This window comes from Astyanax mexicanus, chromosome 4, assembly GCF_023375975.1.
Source record: "Astyanax mexicanus isolate ESR-SI-001 chromosome 4, AstMex3_surface, whole genome shotgun sequence".
Taxonomy (NCBI): domain Eukaryota; kingdom Metazoa; phylum Chordata; class Actinopteri; order Characiformes; family Acestrorhamphidae; genus Astyanax; species Astyanax mexicanus.
The window spans coordinates 879362-904153 of record NC_064411.1 but is presented as its reverse complement, the minus strand read 5'-3'; the positions used below and the strand labels follow the sequence as shown (position 1 = coordinate 904153).

The 24792-nt window shown below is 37.3% G+C and overlaps 3 protein-coding genes across 5 annotated transcripts; 2 read left to right on the top strand and 1 right to left on the bottom strand.

Moving 5' to 3' along the window:
- The first annotated feature begins 1399 nt into the window (after nucleotides 1-1399).
- LOC103041544 (charged multivesicular body protein 5-like) lies at nucleotides 1400-1946 on the top strand. Its single transcript, XM_049478383.1, has one exon. The coding sequence runs from the start codon at nucleotides 1471-1473 to the stop codon at nucleotides 1807-1809; it is 339 nt and encodes a 112-aa protein (XP_049334340.1). The 5' UTR covers nucleotides 1400-1470; the 3' UTR covers nucleotides 1810-1946.
- A 70-nt stretch (nucleotides 1947-2016) lies between these two features.
- On the top strand, nucleotides 2017-2881 carry LOC103041240 (charged multivesicular body protein 5-like). The gene has a single exon (XM_049478333.1). The coding sequence runs from the start codon at nucleotides 2155-2157 to the stop codon at nucleotides 2821-2823; it is 669 nt and encodes a 222-aa protein (XP_049334290.1). The 5' UTR covers nucleotides 2017-2154; the 3' UTR covers nucleotides 2824-2881.
- Nucleotides 2882-11152: 8271 nt separating this feature from the next.
- On the bottom strand, nucleotides 11153-22932 carry LOC111191235 (zinc finger protein 658B-like). Of its 3 annotated transcripts, XM_049477504.1 has the most exons (3): nucleotides 22832-22932; nucleotides 19283-19373; nucleotides 11153-13729 (listed from the first exon to the last, which is right to left on the bottom strand). In XM_049477504.1, exon 3 carries the CDS (start codon nucleotides 13667-13669, stop codon nucleotides 12275-12277), a length of 1395 nt encoding a protein of 464 aa, XP_049333461.1. In that variant the 5' UTR covers nucleotides 13670-13729; nucleotides 19283-19373; nucleotides 22832-22932; the 3' UTR covers nucleotides 11153-12274. The 3 variants fall into 3 exon arrangements, with proteins under 3 accessions (XP_049333461.1, XP_049333460.1, XP_049333462.1); XM_049477503.1 differs by lacking the exon at nucleotides 19283-19373 and having other exon boundaries at nucleotides 11153-13817; XM_049477505.1 differs by lacking the exons at nucleotides 19283-19373; nucleotides 22832-22932 and adding an exon at nucleotides 14551-14640 and having other exon boundaries at nucleotides 11153-13817.
- Nucleotides 22933-24792: the final 1860 nt, after the last annotated feature.

The following is a 24792-nucleotide window of genomic DNA, read 5'->3' as shown; positions in this document are numbered from 1 at the left end:
CAGCAGATTTTAACCTGAACCTTTTTAATTTTTATAGTTTGTTTCCTTGTATGTGTAACTAAATAAAATTTAGTTCAATGTTAACATATTTATTTTTATTTCAGAATGTGTTCAAGTAAACACATTTCTAACAGGTTCAAAAAGAAGAGTTTTTAACTGCTGGGATTTTTTTTAAACGAGAAATTAAATGCTTTAAATAAAGGCAATAAAATAATTTGGTTACCTATACATGATTTAATTGTGTACTTTGAACCTAAAATTACCTAGTTATCGTAACATTTTGTAAAAGGCACTTAAATAAGATAGTTTCTTCTATGTCAAATTGCAAGTTAGTATAACCTAAAATTATTTAGTAAAAAAGATTTTTAAACTTCTTTAACTAAGTTGAGTTACTATCAATAAATCATTTTTATGTAATGAGTTTCATCAAATTTTTTGAGTTAATGTCTTGGGTTATTCAGTGTGGACACTGAATGGCGAGAGCAGCCAGGTGAAGGTTGGGGAGGAGAGAAGTTAAATCGGTTAAGTCTCCACCTGCAGCAGAACTACAGCCGATCTCGCGCTGTGGATCTTATAAAAAGAATTAAAAAAAAAAAACAGAAACCCCTCTGATATTATAGCATCAAACTGCATGGATATGAGCTAGAATAACAGCAGCTATAACAGCGAGGTTACTATTAGGAGATATTCTAATTTAAAAACGCTGAATTCTGTATATTATTTATATGAGAGCAAATTATATAAAAACCTTAACCTAAAAATATTTTTTTCAAACCATTAGGTCCACCTAATGTTTATAATATAGCAGCAGACACACACTTAGAAAAGTAAGTACAGATTTGTAAAGAGTACAAAGCTTGTCGCTGGGGCTGTACCTTATATTGAGGTACAAAAAAGTACCTTTCAGTAAAAGTCCTTTTTTGTACCCATGTTTTTATGCCAGTAAAGATTACAAAGATTATAAACATTATCATCAACTGAATATGTGTCAAGAACTTCATGATGCAAAATTGTCTGGCTCTCAAATAAAAAAATGTGAAAATAAAATATATATTGTTTATTAGTACAGTGGTACAGAATACAGAATGTACCTTTTGATTGGTTAAATTGTACAAATTTGTGCTTATTGCTGTTAGGAATGACTTTGTACTTCAGAGGGCACAAATCTGACCCTGTAAAGACCAATATTGTACCTTTGAGTACAAAAAAAGTACTCCTTTGGTACCTCTGTTTTTTAGAGTGCAGAGGGGGAGGAGAGTTAGCGGACAGAAAAATCCATGACGTCATTACCCGCTCTCCCCGGCGCGAACGCGAGCGGCCGCTGCGTTGACGTCATCGCCGCTCTCCCTCGCAAACGCGCATATTAATAGAGTCAGACACAGCCTAAAGGAGCAATTGAGGAGTAACACTGCGCTTGGTTAGCTGCTCAGTGCGGATCTTCTTGTTGTTCAGAAGGTAAATCAGGTGGAAATGCAGCGACTTTTTGGCCGAGGGAAGCCCAAAGACCCCGCACTCAGCCTCGCGGACTGTGTAACACTGATTGATTCACGAGTAGAGTCTATGGATGAGAAGATATCCGGGTTTGACGTAGAGCTAAAGAAATGCCTACAGCAGATGCAGACAATGAGGGATGGTCCACCAAAGAACCTGGTGAAGCAGAAAGCCATGCGAGTTCTTCGACGTAAGAAAATGTATGAAGCGCAGAGGGATCAGCTGAAGCAGCAATCCGTCAACATGAAGCGAGCCAGGGACATCATTCAGGCCCTTAAAGACACTAAAACAACTAAAGATCGGACTAAAAACATTTAAGAAGAAGAAGGAAGAACATTAATAAATAAGATAAGATAATCCTTTATTAATACCACAATGGGGAAATATACAATGTCACAGCAGCACAGATGAAAGGACAGAAAAATATAAACAAATAATATATATATATATATATATATATATATATATATATATATATATATATATATATATATATATAAAGCAGTGGCAGCAGACAGAGTTTGAGCAGACAGGGAGAGCGATGGTGTCATCGGCCGCTCTCTTCCCGGCCGCTGCGACGATGACGTCATCGCGCGCTCTCCCCGGCCGCGCCTATAAATAGAGCGAGACGCCGCCTGAATCTTATTGTTCGCGCCACTCAAAATGAAGCGCGTGTTTGGCCGAGGAAAACAGCCCAAAGACTCCGAACCCACCCTGGCGGACTGCATAACGCTGACCGATTCACGGGCAGAGTCTTTAGAGAGGAAAATATCCAGGCTTGATGCAGAGCTGTTGAAGTACAAAAAGCAGATGGAAAGATTGCAGGATGGTCCATCAAAGAACCTGGTGCAGCAGAAAGCCATGCGAGTTCTCAGACAGAAGGTCATGTACGAGGAGCAGAGGGAACAGCTGATGGAGCAATCCTTCAACATGGGGCGAGCCAGGGACTCCATTCAGGCCCTCAAAGACACTAAAACAACTGTGGAAGCCATAAAGGCCGGGCTCAAGGAAATGAGGGAGGCACACAAGAACGTGAAGATCGGCCAGATTGAAGCTCTTCAAGATCAGATGGAGAAAATGATACTGGATGCAAATGACATCCAGGAGGCTCTCAGCCGCAGGTACTCAATGCCAGAACTGGATGAGGATGATCTGAAAGCGGCGCTGGGAGCACTCGGGGATGAGCTCAGTATAGACGATGACACCTCTTACCTCGACGAGTTCTTTGCAGCTCCATCTGTACCCTCAGGAGTGCCAGGAGAGAGCAGCACCTATCAGGATGAAGTGCTCACGGATGAACTTGCCCTCCCGGATGTTCCAGAAACATATTAACTAAACATAATTAACCCGACCCACACCCCACCTTCACCCCTCAAAAAAAAATTGTGAATATAATAATTAAAATAATTGTAAAAAATGATCTTTTACAATATTTGTAATAATAATTATAATAATAACAATAATTGCAACTAGAAAAGTGTGTTTCCTGAAGGAAACGCAGGTTGGTAGCGCAGTTTCCCACCGATCGATATGGTCGTTGCTATGATGTTGCTAGCTGCTTGCTATGGTTTCTGTGGTGGTTGCTAAGGTATTGCTCAGCAGTTGCTAGGTGGTTGCTAAGGTGTTGTTGCCAGGTGATTGCTAAGGCGTTGCTATGGTATCCGGGGTGGTTGCAATGATGTTGCTAAGCAGTTGCTAGGTGGTTGCTAAGGTGTTGTTGCCAGGTGATTGCTAAGGCGTTGCTATGGTATCAGTGGTGGTTGCTATGGTGTTTCTAAGCAGTTGCTAAGTGGATGCTAGGTCAAGGTGGCTAGGTGGTTGCTTTTTAATATGACAACTACAATAATTGTAATAATAATTATAATAATGTAAAACAATAATTGTAACAGATGTAATAATTGTAACGCAGGATGGTCGCGCAGCTAAAATGTTTCCCACCGATCGCTATGGTCGTTGCTATGATGTTGCTAGCTGCTTGCTATGGTTTCTGTGGTGGTTGCTAAGGTGTTGCTAAGCAGTTGCTAAGGTGCTGCTAGGTGGTTGCTAAGGCGTTGCTATGGTATCCATGGTGGTTGCTTAGGTATTGCTCAGCAGTTGCTAGGTGGTTGCTAAGGTGTTGTTGCCAGGTGATTGCTAAGGCGTTGCTATGGTATTCGTGGTGGTTGCAATGATGTTGCTAAGCAGTTGCTAGGTGGTTGCTAAGGTGTTGTTGCCAGGTGATTGCTAAGGCGTTGCTGTGGTATCCGGGGTGGTTGCTATGGTGTTGCTAAGCAGTTGCTAAGTGGTTGCAAAAATCAAGGAAATCCTACCTAGTGCTGCTTTAAAGTTGAGGATTGTTGGTCTGCTGATGGTCTGAAGTAAAGCAGACATGTTAACACTTTTGATGCATTGTAAAAATCCGTACAGCAAAAAGCTAAATTTTTATTAGCAAAAGTGAAACGGTAAAATTACATTTGCTAGTATTAGTAATTGTGCTATTTTTCTTCCAATTTGGATTTGCATAGCTTTATAATAATAATAATAATAATAATAATAATAATAATAAGGAAATAATAATAAAGATCTTGTTAATATAGCTCCTTTCATACGCAGAATGCAGCTCCAATTGCTTTACAACAAAAATAAGAACAAAAGACAAAGAGGATGATTTAATAACAGATAGCAAAAAACAATTCGAATAAAAATGTTAATTCAAAAAGTATATAAATGATTAAGTAATATATAGTAGATCAGATAATACAATTAATAATAGTAATAATATGATGCCTAATGGATCTAAATTGCATAAACACAGAAGGCAACGCTCAATGATCTCAAGACTCGATTAGGAACATATTCTGTCAGGAGTTCTGCTATATATTTAGATGCTAATCCATTAAAATATTTATACAAAAAAATACAAGAATATTAAAAACCATGGTAAATAATTTGCTCCCTCTTTTTTTGTGTGAGTTAGAACTGTAGTTGCCGCATTCTGAAGAAGCTGATTGTGTTGAGTTATCGAGATATAATTAAATGTGTGTTGACTCGTTAATGTACTTTCACTTTTCTAATGTATCTATTCATATATATATATGTTCCTTTTATATATCTGTATATATCTTTTTATTTTATATATCTTCACTGACTCATTGGTTATCTTTTCATGCTCTGGGATTTTTCAGATCTGAGTTTTATCTAAATAGCGCTGACATTTCAAACACTCATTTGTTGTTAACAAAACTGAATTTGGCAAAGTTTACCAGCACCTGTAGCAGCAGCTGAAGGACCAGGGCATTGTGGTGGATGGTTTCAGGAAGTAGGATCTTTCCTCTGAACCCACATGCTGCGGATCCTATAATTTCATCAGTGTCACTAAAAACAATTTGTTCCTAAAATTAAATGAATCACTGATCATCTAAATGGTCTTAACCTGCAGGTAGAAAAAGAAAAGCTCTGGCACCAAAAACAGGCGACTTAATAAAGAATAAATCAGTTAAAGATTCAGACACTGTTTGGGAATTTTAGATTTAATCTCATTTTATAGTGCCAGATTATTTAGTAGCTATAATCTGTAGGTTCTAAAGATTATTTCTTACAGACAGAAAGAAAGTACGGCAGCCAGAAGAGGGTTTACTTGTTGTTAAAATGAAAAAAAAAAAAAAAATGCTAAAAGAGACTTACTTTTTAAAAACAAGAAAAAAAAGAGGATTAGGAGCAATGAACATATTAATAAATATTAAAAATTCAATATAAAATTATTTTCTGTAAAATAACTGCAAACGCAATAAATAGAGAGACTAAATGGGCAGGTAATAAAAATCAGTGGGTAAGAAAATGTGGTTTAAAACGAAATTCCAACCCTTATTATTAATTAATTTACTAAATATGTAAACACCTTAAAATAAATTGGATTAATATAAATAAATAAGAATATATATAAAAGAAAACAAGAAGGAGATTATGGTGCAATTGCTAATTATGTAGGATTAAATAATTTAGAAACTGAAAAAAAATGTACAAAAAAAAAAATCTTATGAATTCTAATTTAACAGAAAATATAAGAGACACTGCCTGGCTTATTGCAAACGAAAGACTGCCTGTTAAAAGAGTGTTGAAATGGAATTACAATGCAGACAGCCCGACCTGTCCTATACAAGATTGCTATGCAGAGGAAACGATAGACCATCTAATTTTAGAATGCCATAGATCAAAACAAATCTGGGATTTTTCTGAAAAGATTTTTAATTTTAAAATAACTTTCGATTTAAAAACCATAAAGTACGGAATTTGTAAATTGAACCTGTTGAGATCACAAATAGATTTCGTATGGTTATGGGTATGCATTATTAAAAATAAAATGTGAGAAAACTCGTTGTAAAATTGCTATGGATAATTGTAAAATTTCGGGCCATTGTGTTTTAAAACAAGCTCTTGTCGATATTTAAAAAAAGAGAGGGAAAGATTTTAAAAAATATTTAAATGATGTTTAATAATATACTTGTTTTATTTTAAATGTTTTGAACCTTGTATAAGAAATATATACTATGTTTAACGTAATGTGTTCGTTTTACTTTCACTTTTATTAATCTGTATGTAATAAAAAGACGCTGTGAAGAAACATGAGTGGAAAATGTTTGTATGTGCTGTTTTCTGTAAAATGCTTTTGAAAAACTTCAATAAAATGTATATAAAAGAAGAGGGAGGGGACGGAGATGCACCCAATAAATCACAAACCAATAAACAGATTAGTTCTTAAAGCAGAGATTAGTTAAAATAAAAAGTAATTACAGTGAACATTATATTCTGTAGGCAAAGAAGTTAGTGTTTCTTTCATGTCAGACATCTGTGGTTGATGCAAACTGGCAGATCCACCAGGAGATGGAGCCGTGGTGTCATGGATGTACCGTCCTCTTGCCTGAGGAGTGGTTCAGCCACTGCAGCTGTGAGCAGTGGAACGTACACTTTTTATTTTATTTATAAAAACAAAAAACACACTTTGTATCACGAACAATTACATAAGTATATGTTTTCCCCTTTTAATAACAGAAAAAATACTAAGAAAAGTATTTTAAAATGTTGTGACCAATAGTAATTAGAGCCTGGTGCGGTATTACACACACCAAAAGTATACCCATATGGACACCCAGCTATTACGACTACGCCACCCCTAACGTTATGAACGGGGACCCCCACTAGGTCACTCAACTAAATGAGTACCTGAGCCAGCCAAGATTACACATGCACAATCAGGATGTCAAATTGCAGTTATATATTTTTATTTAGATTTTATGACAAAAATATTTTAAAAATAGAAACACTTTAATAATTACCATTAAAAATTACTGTACCAGATCTGGGTTGAACTACACAAGTCTATAACAACCACAGGCCAAAAGAAGTAGTGCGGTCAAGGAATGTCCATGCCCACAGAATTTACACACTGTCAATAAAGACCACTACAGCACACAATCTACCTCATTACAGTGTCTAACCTTACCAAACACACACAAAAATACACAGCAAGCCACAGCAACAAAATCCACAACCCAGAATACTAGGGTGGTCCACACCTTAACCACAAACAAAAGAAAACAAAAAAAAAGGTACAAATGCTTCAATGACAACAACTTCTAAAAATGACTGGCCTGTGATGTTATTACAATATTTTACAACAAAAACATACAAATAATTTCAACCATCCAGATCTGACCAGAGTATTAGTACAGAGAATAAATAGGTAATCTATAAAAAAACATATATAAGCAGTGGCTCAACAATAACTAGCTATATCACGTCTGAATCAGAAGGACAAGAGGAAACTCCACACAGTAAAACTTAAAATAATTTATAGGGAGGGAGAAAACAGTGTCCCGCACGCACCAAAACTGCGGTCCCACTCAAACGCCAAATACTGTTGGCATCCAGGCAGTAGAAGCACCCCGGCTCCGTAACCAACGGATATACAGGCTACGTTACACCAGCCCCAGGTAGCAACCACGGCTAACCGCCACACACACCAACCTAGGCGGATAATTCAGCAACACACACGCGCGCACACACTCCTCAGCTTGCCTCCGGGCTAGTGGCTCCCAATAGTACACATACGCGAGTTGAGTTCTTCCAGCAGCGACAGTGCCACGCCAAACAATACGACGCCCTCTTTGTTTTGCCCAAAGTGGAGGTGCGCTCACCTGGGTGTGCCCCCCTTTATCTTCCCCCTCTGCACCAGACCCACTTCTTACCTGAGGTCTTACACTTACAGTGGCCGCGTCCCAATTCACTAATGTCTCAGAGACCAGGCAGGCATGCGCGCGCTCTCTGACTTTTAAAGCTGTTATATTAATGCCATGTTATTAGCCCTACACATTAAATCGGGCAATATAACCATATCTGAACCCTACAAAAACAATCCTCCAGTCATACCACAGTGTTATTATACAGTATTTTAAGCAGAAGGTCAGGTATGCTGCAGGAAGGACGTGGAGGCGGACTCAAACACAAGCTAAATGAATGTTTATTAAACAAAAATAAACACAAAATAAACAGGAAAACCAAAAATGCAAAAGGACAGGAAAAACACAGCGAAGATGTGGAACGCTGATAGACGTGGGGACGTACAAGGACGCAAGGACAAAGAAGCAGGAAACACACAGGCTATAAAAACAATGGGGTGGGGGGGTTATGAGTCATGAGAATGAGAATAGAATGAGAGTCATGCAAATTTAATGTTTATAAAGTTTAATACAAATACAACCATAACGTTAAATTCAAATTCACTACAATTGACATTTAATCAACCTAAAATCTATTATGGATTTTTTTTTTCTGTTTTCTTTTTGGTTTTATTTTTATTATTAATCGCATGTAATTGCAGTGAATATTTATCAGAAAAAAAACAATTCATGATTTAATTTCTCGTTTTTTAATAAAGTACCAAAAACTAATAATGGTTTGTTTTGATCCAAACAAAAATTGAAATTAAATGGAAATGAAAAGACTGATCAGAAGACTTTTCACTAGTGTCTTATTTGGATATCCGTTCCACCTAACCTGCTTACCTCAGTAACCAAAAGATACCAAAGTCATTATGCATCAGTACAAATCTACTTTTGATAGTGAAAAAGAAATTGTTTCATCAAAAATACGAACAAAAAGACCCCTGAAATATGATGACAGCAGTGAAGGAAGGCTTTTCCCGAAATTACACACTGGTCACATGATTCACAATTGTTACTTAACAGCACATTTATTCATGTTTATTTAGATGAGAGAGCTTTGTAAAAGAATAATTAGGAGCATCTGACGAAAAAAAAAACAGTATATATCAGTGGCACAAAAAGGGGGTATTACATTCAGCAGTATCATCATAAAAATAGTGCCTTAATTCTCTGAGTACAGCTTAAAAAATGTATTTTCCCCACAATTGCACCTGCATGTGAATACAGCTTCTCCCCACAGCTCATTTAGCAGTAGTAGCTTAGCTCTTAAATTACATTCCATTACGTTAACTGTACGTAACTAACTGTACGTTCATGCCATAGACTGTATATAGCTGGACAGAGCATCGTCTCTCAAAAGTGGAGCCCCCACAGGTCGGGCGCCCCCTGCTGTTCGGTTTCAGAAAGCTGTGTAACCCCACCCATCCCCATAGGTTTCAATGGCAAAACAGAACAACTTTCAATCACGTTTTTTTCTAGTATACTGTAATTCTACCTCCTTTATTTAAATGCAGCAGCTAGTATAACCTCTGCTTATATTGTTAAATTGTTATATCCCAACAAAATTCCGCCAACATAGCGTCCATCTTTTTTTACAGTCTCTGGTTTACACCGAACGCGATAAAATGGTCTGTGTCTCCTGTCCAACAGCCAAATGAATCGCTTGGGGGCGTGTCTCAGTCAGAACAAGCTGTCGCTGGTGGGCGTTTTCCAAAAGACGTTTCACAAACAATACATATTTATATTTTTTATAACTATTATAAAGTACACTTATTTAACAGTTATTTTTAACATAACAATAAAGGGGTTTCCTTAACTATAATACATTATTGTCCTAATGTAGGAAATCTTAAATTTATAAGTAAAAATTAATTTATATATATATATATATATATATATATTTTTTTTCATAATTAAAAAAAAAATAACGTAATGTAATAAATTATTAATTGGATGTAATAAATATGTTTACTTAAATATAGTAAATCATCCTTTTAATTTAATAAAAAATCTCTTAATTTAATAAATAATTCCCTTAGTTTTAATCAATCTTTCTGTTAAATGTAATAAAAAATTCCCTCAGTTTTAATTAAATCGTTCTAAATTACATAAATACTTTCCTCAGTTTTAATAAAACGTTCTGTTAATTTAATAAATAATTCCTTTAGTTTTATTAAAATCGTTTTGTTAATTTAATAAATAATTTCCTCAGTTTTAATAAAACGTTCTGTTAATTTAATAAATAATTCCTTTAGTTTTATTAAAATAGTTTTGTTAATTTAATAAATAATTTCCTGAGTTTTAATAAAACGATCTTATAATTTAATAAATAATTCCTTTAGTTTTATTAAAATAGTTTTGTTAATTTAATAAATCATTTCCTGAGTTTTAATAAAACGATCTTATAATTTAATAAATAATTCCTTTAGTTTTATTAAAATCGTTTTGTTAATTTAATAAATAATTTCCTGAGTTTTAATACATATTTTTCTATTAAATAAGGGAATTCTGTAAGAATTTAATTCTGGTTAGTTCTATAGTGGGGTAGCTGTTGGTTTGGTGGTGTATTTTACCTCAGATCTGGCAGCTAATCAGCTCAGATCAGAGAAGTTCAGTTCTGTTCTGTTCACACTTTCCGTTTTGCGGGCGGAATAAATCTTCTGTAGGAACCGAAAATCAGACACAGAAGAGTAAATTTTCAGACACTGAATCACAGGTAACACAATCAGCTTTAGAACATTGTTTTGTTATTGCAGACCAGCTTTTCTGTTCTTTGTTCTTGAACATAAACTCAACATCATGCTCATTTACACAGCCTTAATTGTTTAGCACATTTCACAACATATAATAAATATTAGAAGGAATGAAAAGGAGATCCCAGTGTAATAGTTATCTAGTGCTTTTAAAGATAATTAATAAGAGCAGTTCAGAACGCTTTAGACAACAATAGACAGGTGTCTGCGGATCTTCTGTCCAATGGGAATTAAGCTCTGTCGTCATCAGGGCGTGTCTAGGCGTCTCTAGGCTCGCGCAGTTGGGAGAGAGCAGCTGCATATGCTTTTTTAAAAAACAAAACATCTCAACCCACAAGCATTCATAAAAAAAAAACATATGAATATATAAATACAAGTTAAACACACATGCTACTTTTACCTTGTAAGTAACTGTATATTTAACCCTTTTAAGCCTGAACCATTAAATAATTTGAATTTCTGTAATTTAATTTAACTCTATTTCCAGTTATTAAAAAATAACTTTCCATATATGACTTTCATACATCTAAAATTAAACTAATATGTTTTACTTCACCCAAAATCCATTTTACACTGGATTTCTCCTTTGGGCGCCTGTGAGTATTTATGAAATAGTAACATAACTGATAAGACAGTCTCAGAACTATAAGTTCCAGGTCACAGAGAGGTTATCAACCATATCTTGAGAGAACACGCTGAGACTGCAGATCTTGCAATATAGAAGCCTTTTATTGAAAACACACATACGAGTAGATATAGAGGTGAAGCAATACAAAAGGTAATAGAGGATACTGGATAAAAACAATCAAGGAACTAAATGATTTGGATATTATTAGTAAATTTGGAGATTAAAAAACTGTAAGCAAATATATGATATCCAATAAGGAAAAGAGAAGAGAGTATAAAAAAAAAAGTAATAAAACACAACCAAATATTTCTCTACGCTTACAGATTTTTTAGACCGACTTGATCACAGACCAACGAGAACACCAGCAGATTAAACGTTCAGTATGGGTGGGCCTAGCGGTTGATAGCATTAAGCTAAGCTAGGCGAACCAAGAACAGTTTCCACAGAGTGAAAAAAAAGAAATACTAGAAGTAAATGAAGATAATCAAATGTGCACTTGCTAGAAAAAAGATGACATTTATTTAAAATCTTCTAAGCATAGGCGCTGAAGGTTTTGTCCAAAATGTTTAGTTGCAAGCCAAGAATCCAAGCCAAGTTATGCTAACCTAACATCTGGAGTAAGAACTGGCAGTGCCCTTCTTCAGAACTGATCTCCTACCGCAAATACCCTAAAATCTGAGCTCTGTCCCACGAAGAATGTCCTAGAATTAATAAACTCCACACTCTTTACTTGTATAATATTATTAATTCTACAGGCTACTGCCATGAACCTGTAAATGAGTGAAGTGTCCCAAAGAGAGTATTTTACTGGAAGCTATGATTATCACTTTACAATTTATTTAGCATATCATGAAAAAGGCTCAACAAATCAGGATTATGAAATATATGTTCTTAGTGTATGGTGTTAACGGTACAAAGTATGATTCGGAATGTAAAAGCTTACTAAACCACAATACATGTTCGACTTGTCGTGCAAGATCTCTGTAGGCATTAACTAGTACAGGTATTCAAACATACATGAAAACATAACAAGGAAATCAATAAACATCATCCCGGGAAAAGATTCATTTTGCAGAACCTGTTAAATCCATTGTTAAATTCAGTTCTTGATTGCTTCTGGTGGAATGTGCCCAGAGTGTCAAAGGGAGGATTTTGCGTAGAATAAGGTGTTTTGGCTGTCAAAGATTTAGGATTTGCACTTTTTATTGCAGTGGAACAGTGGGATTGCATTGGTGATTTTTGAGATGACTGTGTTGAGCAAAACTCCTCTCACAGTCTGAGCAGTGATACGGTTTCTCTCCTGTGTGAATGCGCTGGTGCTTTTTGAGATTACTCCGTAGGTTAAAACTCTTCCCACAGTCTGTGCACTGATACGGTTTCTCTCCTGTGTGAATGCGCTGGTGACTTTTGAGATGACTGTGTTGATTAAAACTCTTCCCACAGTCTGAGCAGTAATATGGTCTCTCTCCTGTGTGAATGCGTTGATGCAGTTTGAGATTACTCTGTTGAGTAAAACTCTTCCCACAGTCTGTGCACTGATACGGTTTCTCTCCTGTGTGAATGCGCTGGTGATTTTTGAGAAGATTTTGTTTAGTAAAACTCTTCCCACAGTCTGAGCAATGATACGGTTTCTCTCCTGTGTGAACGCGCTGATGCAGTTTCAGAGCAGCCCGTCGAATAAAACTCTTCCCACAGTCTGAGCAGTGATACGGTTTCTCTCCTGTGTGAATGCGCTGGTGTAGTGTGAAAGCAGTTCGTCGACTAAAACTCTTCCCACAGTCTGAGCAGCAATACGGTTTCTCTCCTGTGTGAATGCGCAGGTGATTTATGAGATGACTCTGTTGATTAAAACTCTTCCCACAGTCTGTGCAGTGATACGGTTTCTCTCCTGTGTGAATGCGCAGGTGATTTTTGAAAGTAGTCTTTTGAATAAAACTCTTCCCACAGTCTGAGCAGTGATACGGTTTCTCTCCTGTGTGAATGCGCTGATGTAGTTTGAGAAAAATGTGTTGATTAAAACTCTTTCCACAGTCGGTGCAGTAATACGGTTTCTCTCCTGTGTGAACGCTCCGGTGTCGTTGGAGATGACTATGTTGATTAAAACTCTTTCCACAGTCTGAGCATTGATACGGTTTCTCCCCCGTGTGAATGCGCTGATGCAGTTGAAGAGTACTCTGTTGATTAAACCTCTTCCCACAGTCTGAGCAGTGATGCGGTTTCTCTCCTGTGTGAATGCGCTGGTGTATTCTGAGATTAACCTGTTGAATAAAACTCTTCCCACAGTCAGAGCAGTGAAACGGTTTCTCTCCTGTGTGAATGCGCTGATGCAGTTTGAGAGCACTCTGTTGAGTAAAACTCTTCCCACAGTCTGTGCAGTGAAATGGTTTCTCTCCTGTGTGAATGCGCTGGTGCAGTTTGAAATTACTCTGAGTAGTAAAACTCCTGCCACAGTCTGGGCAGTGATGCAGTTTCTCTCCTGTGTGAATGCGCTGGTGTATTTTGAGATTATACTGATTAGTAAAACTCTTCTCACAGTCTGGGCAGTGATACGGTTTCTCTCGCGTGGGAATGTGCTGCTGTATTTTGAGATTCTCCATGCCGGGACTTGGCTATATGAAGTGTATCAAAGAGATTCTTCTGGACGGCTTGTGCTTCACCTCTTTCAGCAGTTGAACATTGCTCTATGTTAAATATCCTGGATAGTGGTGATGAATTTCAGGAGAAACCCCTGAAATATTTTTGTTTCTGGAAAAGAAAAACAAAGAAAAATTAATGTTTTAAAATAAAAGCAGGTCTATTAACCAAAAATAGTTGCCTAAATCAGTTACACTATATGGAGAAGAATAATAGGGCACTTTTATATATTGCCATAAAAGCTTTTCATATCCCATTTGAAATCCATAGGCATTATAATAAGAAATTGTAGCTCGTTCTGCAGTAGACTGTTAGCGGGCTGCAGCCGCAAGATATATGTATTTTAATTTATAAAAGTTATAACTAGCTAACCGAGACAAAACACTAATAACACAGCAAGCATTCACCATTTCATCGTATTGAACATTAAATTAAGTAAATAAAACTGAACCACGTCGCCAGCCTGTCTCTGCCGTAGTATCCGTGCCCTAAAATCCCACAGTTTGTACACAGGAGAAGCAGCACGGAGCTAGCTAGCATTAGCTAACTAAACAATTTAATGGTTCTCTCTTGCTCTCTTTCTTTGGGAAGCAGGTTTTGTTTGCGCCATGGCAGGAAAACGAACGCTCCAAAGGGAAGGGAGTTTACACAGAAGAGTCTGGAGCGGAAAAAATCGACTCCGGAAGCGAGAGAAAGGCCTAAACCCCACTGCTGAGTCTGTGGGTCAGAACTAGGAGAAGATCCAGTGCTGGTGGTGTAAATGCTGCACATGCTGAAGGTGGTGTTGGTGTAGGAGTGAATGTAGAACAGCGTGAGAGAAAGAGAGAGAGAAATTTCTCCATACCTTCTGTAATTCAGATGATCCTGCTCTTCCTCCGGCGCTGCGAGAGAATAAAGCTCCTCTCCAGCTGCAGACCCGCTAAACTCAGCCTCATCCGGGTTATGGAGAGCCCCGCCCACTTCCCGCCCCCTCCCCCGCTATATCACATTATACCCCATCACCGCTAGAGGGAGCGCGCGAGGGAGTCCTCAATGCATGGAGCTGAATGGAGCTAAACAGCTAAAACTCTCATTTAAAACACTGTACAAATACTTTTCTGGAGTTTTTCACCATATTTACCATAGTTTTTTAAGCTGTCCATACACTACACGACTTTGAAAAGACTCTGAAAAGACATTTAACGGACTGAAGTCTGATACCCTCTCACATCTAAAGACTCATCACAGACTTTTTAGTCACAGACTAAGATTTAGCGAAGACTGGGGATCACTAACTGCAAGACTGCTGGAAGTCAAAAGGGGGCACGTCGAGCACGAAACACTATACAAAAAAATACCTTACAATATAACCGGTAAATTTGTGGTCTTACTGTGGTGTTACTGTAAACTACAAATAAACAAAAGTCAGGTTAGAGCAGTGTTTCTCAACGGAGGTACGCTAATTGTCTTTGCACACCTCCACTCCTCACCATGGGCATTGTGTTAAATGTACCATTAAACAATTGTTAATCAAATTAAGTCTGAAGCCTGGACAAAGGGCAATTTACACCTCTTGCTTAACGATGTCTACTGAGGTGAAGAAGATTTTAAATGCTGGATCTGAAATATATCTTGATAACATGAAATGTGAATGTGTTTGGTATTATTTTAATGATCTCAGTGTGAGAAAAACAATGGTCTCAGTGAAGAAATGGTAAAGATGACCTTAATAGAACATCTCTGAACTTTAGGAAATAAATCTCCATTCTAAAGAGAATTTCCCCATCCTGCTTCTGATAAAGGATTGTTTATTTTCATAAGTTATAACTAAGTTATTTAACCTAGCTTTAATTCATAAGTTTAACTGGCCAACCTAGCTTTAATTTATAATTTATGACTAGCTAAAATTTATAATTTATAACTAGCTAACATAACTTTAATTTATAATTTATGACTATCTAACCTAGCTTTGATTAATCATTTTTTGACTAGCTAACCTAGCTTTAATTTATAATTTATGACTAGCTAACCTAGCTTTAATTTATAAGTAATAAGTAGCTAAGAAAACAAAACACTACTATGGAATAAGCATTCACCATTTCATCGTATTGAACATTAAATTAAGTAAATAAAACTGAACATCGTCGCCAGCCTGTCTCTGCCGTAGTATCCGTGCCCTAAAATCCCACAGTTTGTACACAAGAGAAGCAGCACGGAGCTAGCTAGCATTAGCTAACTAAACACCAGGCTGCTGCTGCTGCGGGGACTCTCAACACGAGAACAGTGTTAAAATATTAGAAGCAAAACATTAAAAAATAGCTGGTTCATTATAAAATCGTTTAGTTTAATGTGTGCTGTTCAGTTCTCCTGGTGTGGTGCGGTTTAAAGTTACTTATTAGTGTTTTTTAGGCTTTAATGGTTGTCTCTTGCTCTTTCTTTGGGAAGCAGGTTCAGAAATCCTACCCAACGTGTTCTCCGACATCCAAATATATCTGCCAACTTACATTATTTAAACACTGATTCAATGTTTTAAACTAAGGATTTAATGTTATGTTCGTTGATGAACCCACCGTTTAAAGGTTAAACATTAGAAATGCTTTGCAGCGTAAATAGCTAATGCTAGCTATGTTATCTTTTAACTGTCAGCTTAATTAGACTTTAGACGTTACCCTCAGTCGGACGGTCTGTACATCCCAGCTGTTCAGAGGAAAAATTCAAACGGAGGAAAAAAAGCCTCGGACTTCAGCTTATCTTTCCGGCACTAACGCTCCTGACTCAAAAACCCTCTCTTTCACATAGTCCTGGTCTAAAAAGTGCTTGCTCCTAACCCCTAGCATTGCAGCTAACCGGAGGATTCCTTCCTGCTTCTGATAAAGGATTGTTCAGTTGGATCAGGTGGAAACTACACAATTTTAGGGCAACGACCAGGGTTAAGAAACTGCTTTAAACTACCAACAGTGTTGTACTAAATTCTAGCAAACTAGTTTCTAAATGGGTTTTCATTCATTCATTCATTATATTTACAATCATGCAATCCTAAATTAATGAACACAATTTGAATATAAAATAGTTACTGGCTGATCAGGCACATCCGGGCAAGTTAAATATTACACGGCATAAAAGAGCCGTTTTTTTATTTAAGTATTTGTTAGGTCATTTGTCTTTGGTGAAATTAATAGCTAAAGGCCAGAGTAAACCTACAGGTCAAATGCAAACATAAGCATGGTAATATCTTGTAGTGTAAAGCCCTTAAAATATTTAAAAGATTTAAAATAAGAATCGAGCAACAACTTACAGTTATGATCAAGGACATTTCAGAAAACAAAACAATATAATACATGATCAATAAAAGAGTGCACAAAAACGAGCAATAACAAGGAAAACTTATAGGAATTCATAAAATGGACACAAGCAGATACCCTGACATGTTCAATTTTATTAATCACTTCAGCTACATCAGCTACATCGATTTTACAGGCGTTTAGAATAAATGTACAATTAAAGCGAAAAAGGGAGAGCAAAATCTAACAAAATAAAATACAACAGAAAGAACATTGTGAAGAATTTCTATTCTACAACGTATTATCACTGTTAGAAGTATATAATATTTGTATAATAAGAGGTTACTTTGACCCTGTTCGAAGGGAATCGGCTCCATACTTTTGAATTATAAGGAGCAACTTCTCCAAACATTACAGCATGGTATTTTGGGTCACGTTTTTACACGTCATCCTTAGCATAGTTGTATAAAAACGTTATTTTCTAAAGCTATGAACAGATTGTTAATCTTATATATCAAATGTCAGAAAATTTGTTCTTTGTAAAAAAAAAGAACATGGGCCGTGTCATAATCGGAAACGTCGCAGAAATACATTTATTACTGGTTCAAAGACACACCGAAATGAATGGAAGTGAATGGACAGCTTTGCTGAAATGGTCCTCTCATCCCTCAGCAGCACACTTCCGATGGCACGTGGAAGTGTCAAGCTGGAGTCCAGATGCTTGTTCTGAAAGGAGCTGATGTTGTCATAAAGCTCCTTCAGCGCGTTGTTAGCATTAGCATCCGGTGCTTTGTAAACCGAGTGTCAAAGGGAGGATTTTGCTGAGTGTTTTCGCTGCCAAAGATTTAGGAATTCCACTTTTTATTGCGGTGGAACAGTGGGATTGCACTGGTGATTTTTGAGATGACTGTTTTGAGTAAACCTCCTTCCACAGTCTGAGCAGTGATACGGTTTCTCTCCTGTGTGAATGCGCTGGTGCTTTTTGAGAGCACTATGTTCAGTAAAACTCTTCCCACAGTCTGAGCAGTGATACGGTTTCTCTCCTGTGTGAATGCGCTGGTGACTTTTGAGATGACTGTGTTGATTAAAATTCTTCCCACAGTCTGAGCAGTGATACGGTTTCTCTCCTGTGTGAATGAGCTGGTGACTTTTGAGATGACTGTATTGAGTAAAACTCTTCCCACAGGTTGCGCAGTGAAACGGTTTCTCTCCTGTGTGAGTGCGCTTGTGATTTTTGAGAAGATTTTGTTTAGTAAAACTCTTCCCACAGTCTGAGCAGTGATACGGTTTCTCTCCTGTGTGAACGCGCTGATGCAGTTTCAGAGCAGCCCCTTGAATAAAACTCTTCCCACAGTCTGAGCAGTGATACGGTTTCTCTCCTGTGTGAATTCGCCGGTGTAGTGTGAAAGCAGTTTGTCGACTAAAACTCTTTCCACAGTCTGAGCAGCAATATGGTTTTTCTCCTGTGTGAAGGCGCTGGTGATTTTTAAGAGTAGTCAGTTGATTAAAACTCCTCCCACACTCTGGACAGTGATACGGTTTCTCTCCTGTGTAAACGCGCTGATGTAGTTTGAGAAAAAAGTGTTGATTAAAACTCTTCCCACAGTCGGTGCAGTGATACGGTTTCTCTCCTGTGTGAATGCTCTGGTGTCGTTGGAGATAACTATGTCGATTAAAACTCTTCCCACAGTCAGTGCAGTAATATGGCTTCTCTCCTGTGTGAATGCGCTGGTGTTGTTGGAGATGAGTCTGGCGATTAAAACTCATCCCACAGTCTGAGCAGTGATACGGTTTCTCTCCTGTGTGAACGCGCTGGTGTATTCTGAGAGTACTCTGTTGATTAAAACTCGTTCCACAGTCTGAGCAGTGATACGGTTTCTCTCCTGTGTGAACGCGCTGGTGTATTCTGAGAGTACTCTGCTGACTAAAACTCTTCCCACAGTCTGAGCAGTGAAACGCTTTCTCCCCTGTGTGAATGCGCTGATGTATTTTGAGAGCACTCTGTTGATTAAAACTACTCCCACAGTCTGTGCAGTGAAATGGTTTCTCTCCTGTGTGAATGCGCTGGTGTTGTTTGAAATTACTCTGAGTAGTAAAACTCTTCTCACAGTCTGGGCAGTGATGCAGTTTCTCTCCTGTGTGAATGCGCTGGTGTATTTTGAGATTATTCTGAGTAGTAAAACTCTTCTCACAGTCTGGGCAGTGATACGGTTTCTCTCGCGTGTAAATGTGCTGCTGTATTTTGAGATTCTCCATGCCGGGACTTGGCTATATGAAGTGTATCAAAGAGATTCTTCTGAAGGGCTTGTGCTTCACCTCTTTCAGTAGTTTAACATTGCTCTATGTTAAATATCCTGGTCGATAGTGGTGATGAATTTCAGGAGAAAACCTTGGAATATTTTAGTTTCTGGGAAAAAAAAAACAAACAAAGAAAACATTTTAATGTTTTAAAATAAAAGCAGGTCAATTAACCAAAAATAATTGCCTAAATCAATAACATACTAAAATATTTAAAATGAATAAAAAATAATTAATATAAAATACAAACTCATTTAAAACACAATTAAAGGTTTTCTAATAGTGCAGAATAATATCAGTTTCAATTAGTTTCACTTTCAAATAATGGAAACAGCTCATCCTATCCTTTATATTTGACAATATTTGATTACATTTACAGGTCCTCACTCATCTTGATTTATTTAACTAAACTGAGTTGTTATATTATTTGTAGCCTCGCGATGAATTCAGCTCCGCGCTGCGAAAGAGAGCTTAGATTCTCGGTTCGGGCCGAGATTTTCCACCACATTCCTCGGGCCGGTTCGTGTCGGGCTCCAGAAAATAGTCTGAGATGTAGGCATCTGTTTTTTAATTCTATTTTTATTTTTAAATAAAATAAGGAAATAACGAATACTAAAAGTGAAACTAAACTAATTTATTTTTAAGCGCTGTTTTCACTCCCGCAGTTTTACAGCGGGGGGTGTTGTGCCGATTCTGTCTGCGAAGCGGGATTCGGATTCAGCAGCGGGTTCGGCACAAGAGCGGCGGCACCTCGCGCTCCGCGGTGTTAGTTGTAAGCGCTCGCACTAGGGACACTGAGGGAGCTGCACAGTTATGTATGGGACTAGAATATGAGCACGAGGAGATAAAAGAGAACCTTTACCTGTGAATAGCTCACACCAGAACACGCAAATCTCTCTCTCTCTCTCTCTGTGTCCCTCTCTCTCTCGCACGTGAACTCCTCCGCGCTTGACTCCTCCGTGTTTAGCTGTTCTTAAAAATAATTTTGATTAAATAATAGTTCTATGCTTCTATGTTACAGTGTTAATTAACATAATTCTGATCATATTTCGCTCATTCAAACAGCCAGTTTATGGGGCGGGTGTGGTTCGGGCTCATAATGACAGTTTATGGTTCGGGTTGGGTCGGGCAGAACGTGCGCGGGCTCGGGCTGGGTCGGATTTTTTGGGCCTGATCTAACCCCTAGAGAAACCGCGCAGCGCTGCGCATTTTGCCTGATTTCTCTTGATTAAATATCAATTTATTATATTTTTTAATCGCAATGCGCGCGGTTTCCTTCCTGACTGACGCTAAATCCTTATAACTGTTTGATCCAGCTGTTAAACTGTTATATTAATACCATTTTAACGTTTTTCGTTTCTATGTTTTGAAATTCGTTAGATTATATTTTTGTCAACATTTTGGGTTTATTTTCGTTTTTATTTTATAATAATAATAGAAAATACATAATTAAAAGTAAGGCAATACTTACTTTTACTGGTAACTAGTTACTTTTATAGTGGAGTAACTCTGTTAGTAACTCAGTTACTTTTTTGGAGAAGTAACTAGTAAATATAACTAATAACTTTTTCAAAGTAATGTGCCCAACACTGGTTGACAATGAGCAAGTTTCCCGACACACAACGAGCAAGCTTATTCTATTTGAATGAATAACATGAAATGTTTAAAATTAATACAGACATGTAGAAAAAAACGAAGACAAGCTGTAACCTACATATAAATAATAATATCCTAATAATAATAGAAAAATAATTTTATAATAATAAATAATATAATAATATGCCAATTAGGCATATTTGTAGCAGTAGGGTATTTTAATTTTCATCCCTGACTCTAATTCATATAAGTTGTATACCTGATTTGAGCCTTTTCCATACAATCCCTGCTAAAATTTTAGGTGAAGGAGACCTAAAGAAGAACATAAAGAAAAACATAAAAGGGGGCGTGGCATCGCAATGGTTACCATCCATCCCTATGTTGGGTCATAAAAGACGATGGACGATGATACCTTCCATCGGCACAACCCTAGTTTTAACTAGCTAACCTAGCTATAATTTATAAGTTATAAATAACTAGCTAACCTAGATTGAATTTATAAGTTATAACTAGCTAACCTAGCTATAATTTGTAAGTTTTAACTAGCTAACCTAGCTATAATTTATAAGTTATAACTACCTAACTTAGCTTTAATTATAAGTTATAACTAGCTAAACTAACTTTAATTAATAAGTTATAAATAACTAGCTAACCTAGCTATAATTTATAAGTTATAACTAGCTTTAATTCATAAGTTATAACTACCTAACTTAGCTTTAATTATAAGTAATAACTAGCTAACCTAGCTTTAATTTATAAGTTGTAAATAACTAGCTAACCTAGCTTTAATTTGTAAATAATAACTAGCTAACCTAGCTTTAATTTATAAGTTGTAAATAACTAGCTAACCTAGCTTTAATTTATAATTTATGACTAGCTAACCTAGCTTTAATTTATAAGTTGTAAATAACTAGCTAACCTAGCTTTAATTTATAAATAATAACTAGCTAACCTAGCTTTAATTTATAATTTATGACTAGCTAACCGAGACAAAACACTACTATGGAATAACACAGCAAACATTCACCATTTCATCGTATTGAACATTAAATTAAGTAAATAAAACTGAACATCGTCGCCAGCCTGTCTCTGCCGTAGTATCCGTGCCCTAAAATCCCACAGTTTGTACACAGGAGAAGCAGCACGGAGCTAGCTAGCATTAGCTAACTAAACACCAGGCTGCTGCTGCTGCGGGGACTCTCAACACGGAAACAGTGTTAAAATATTAAAAGCAAAAAAATAAAAAAATCAGCTGGTTACTCATAATATCGTTTAGTTTAATGTATGCTGTTCAGTTCTCCTGGTTTGGTGTGGTTTAAAGTTACTTAGTTGTGTTTTTAAGCTTTAATGGTTATCTCTTGCTCTCTTTCTTTGGGAAAGGGTTAAGGATTTAATGTTATGTTGTTTGATGAAAGTATGCACCCAACCCTCCTTATTAAAGTAAGTAAATAATCCTTTTTAATAAAACCTTTAAACTATGGTACTGAACTACACCCCATTCTTTTCTTCTGCTGTTGCAGTTCTGTTTGTTCACTTCCGCAGTAAACATACTATTCTTCATCTTATTCTAATTTAACAAAGAGGTAAGGTTTACCTGAGGAGGGTGACGGGTAGGGTTCCTAGTGTTTGTGACCCACGAACCCAAAAGCAAACGTTAGTAATGACTGTAATGAGTATTTAAAATAATCGTGGATTTATTAATAATAATTTAAATAAGGCCGTTTTTGTTTGCGCCATGGCAGGAAAACGAACGCTCCAAACGGAAGGGAGTTTACACAGAAGAGTCTGGAGCGGAAAAAATCGACTCCGGAAGCGAGAGAAAGGCCTAAACCCCACTGCTGAGTCTGTGGGTCAGAACTAGGAGAAGATCCAGTGCTGGTGGTGTAAATGCTGCACATGCTGAAGGTGGTGTTGGTGTAGGAGTGAATGTAGAACAGCGTGAGAGAAAGAGAGAGAGAAATTTCTCCATACCTTCTGTAGTTCAGCTGATCCTGCTCTTCCTCCGGCGCTGCGAGAGAATAAAGCTCCTCTCCAGCTGCAGACCCGCTAAACTCAGCCTCATCCGGGTTATGGAGAGCCCCGCCCCCTCCCCCGCTATATCACATTATACCCCATCACCGCTAGAGGGAGCGCGCGAGGGAGTCCTCAATGCATGGAGCTGAATGGAGCTAAACAGCTACAAATCTCATTTAAAACACTGTACAAATACTTCTCTGGAATTGTTCACTATATTTACATTTTCTACAACTAATATTTTTTAAGCTGTCCATACACTACATGACTTTGAAAAGACTCTGAAAAGACTTTTAACAGACTGAAGTCTGACACCCTCTCACATCTAAAGACTCGTCACAGACTTTTTAGTCACAGGCTATTTAGCAAAGACTGGGGATCACTAACTGCAAGACTGCAGCTAGATTCTCTCTGAGATCATTTCCCATCAAGCTTCTGGTGAAGTTTACATACAATACATATTAAGTTACGAATAATGTGTAAATTAATACTGTGATTTATCAGAGACTCACAACTTTTGTCCCCATCAACAGTTTATTTTTTTCTGCCACACTGTTAGTTCTTGATATTAAATTTGTCTGCGACAGAAAAATCGCTTAAAAAAAGTTAGGTGTAGTGTCGGCATAAGTCAGTAGATTCACTAGCTGGGCCATGCAGAGACCTCTGGAGGGGCTCAAAGTCAAAAGGGGGCACATCGAGCACAAATTAAAAACACTATACAAAAACACCTTACAATATAACCGGTTGATTTGTGGTCTTGCTGTGGTGTTACTGTAAACTACAAATAAACAGAAGTCAGGTTAGAGCAGTGTTTCTCAACCCAGTTCCAGCATATTCCCAGTCCCACTGTTATGCATATTCTAGAGCTATCTCTGCTTTTGTAATGCTATTCAATGGAGGTACGCTTATTGTCTTTGCACACCTCCACTCCTCACCATGGGCATTGTGTTGAATATACCATTAAGCAATTGTTAATCAAATTAAGCCTGAAGCCTGGACAAAGGGCACTTGACACCTCTTGCTTAAATATGTCTACTGAGGGGAAGAAGATTTTAAATGCTGGATCCGAAATATATCTTGATAACATGAAATGTGAATGTGTTTGGTATCATTTTAATGATCTCAGTGCGAGAAGAACAATGGTCTCAGTGAAGAATTGGTAAAGATGACCTTAATAGAACATCTCTGAACATTAGAAGATAAATCTCCATTCCAAAGAGACACTCCCCTTCTGATAAAGGATTGTTTATTAGCTGATCAGTTGGATTAGGTGGAAACTACACAATTTTAGGGCAACGACCAGGGTTAAGAAACTGCTTTAAACTACCAACATTACCCAGTGTTGTACTAAATTGTAGCAAACTAGTCTTCTAAATGGGTTCTTTCATTCATTCTTTATATTTACAATCCTGCAACCCTAAATTAATGAACATAATTTGAATATAAAATAGTTATTGGCTGATCAGGCACATCAGGGCAAGTTAAACATTACACAAATACACCCGTTTTCCACGTAAAAGAAAACACTGGGAGCCGCAAATACTTTTTGGGCCCTATTTTAGCGTTCTATAGCGCACCGGTCATTTGCGTATTTTTGATTCAGGGCATGTCAATGTGTCTTTGGAATCGTGAGGGCGCAAAAATTCAAAAAGGAATGTTATATTAAAAGCCACGCGGAGCTGTAGTATTAGGATGAAGCCGCCGCGGGTCGCTGACCCCTGAACTGGACCAAGCCATCCCGCTGATTTCAACGGAGCTAGGTGAGGCCAATCGTGTCACTTCCTGATTGGCTTCTCGTGGGCCGTTAACCGGGAAAGTGAGAGATTGCGTGCTGTGTAAACAACTGTACTGTTTATAGAAGCTCCACAAAACTATTCACTCCAAAAAGAACACAGTGAGAAAAGCTCCATTCCGTCCTA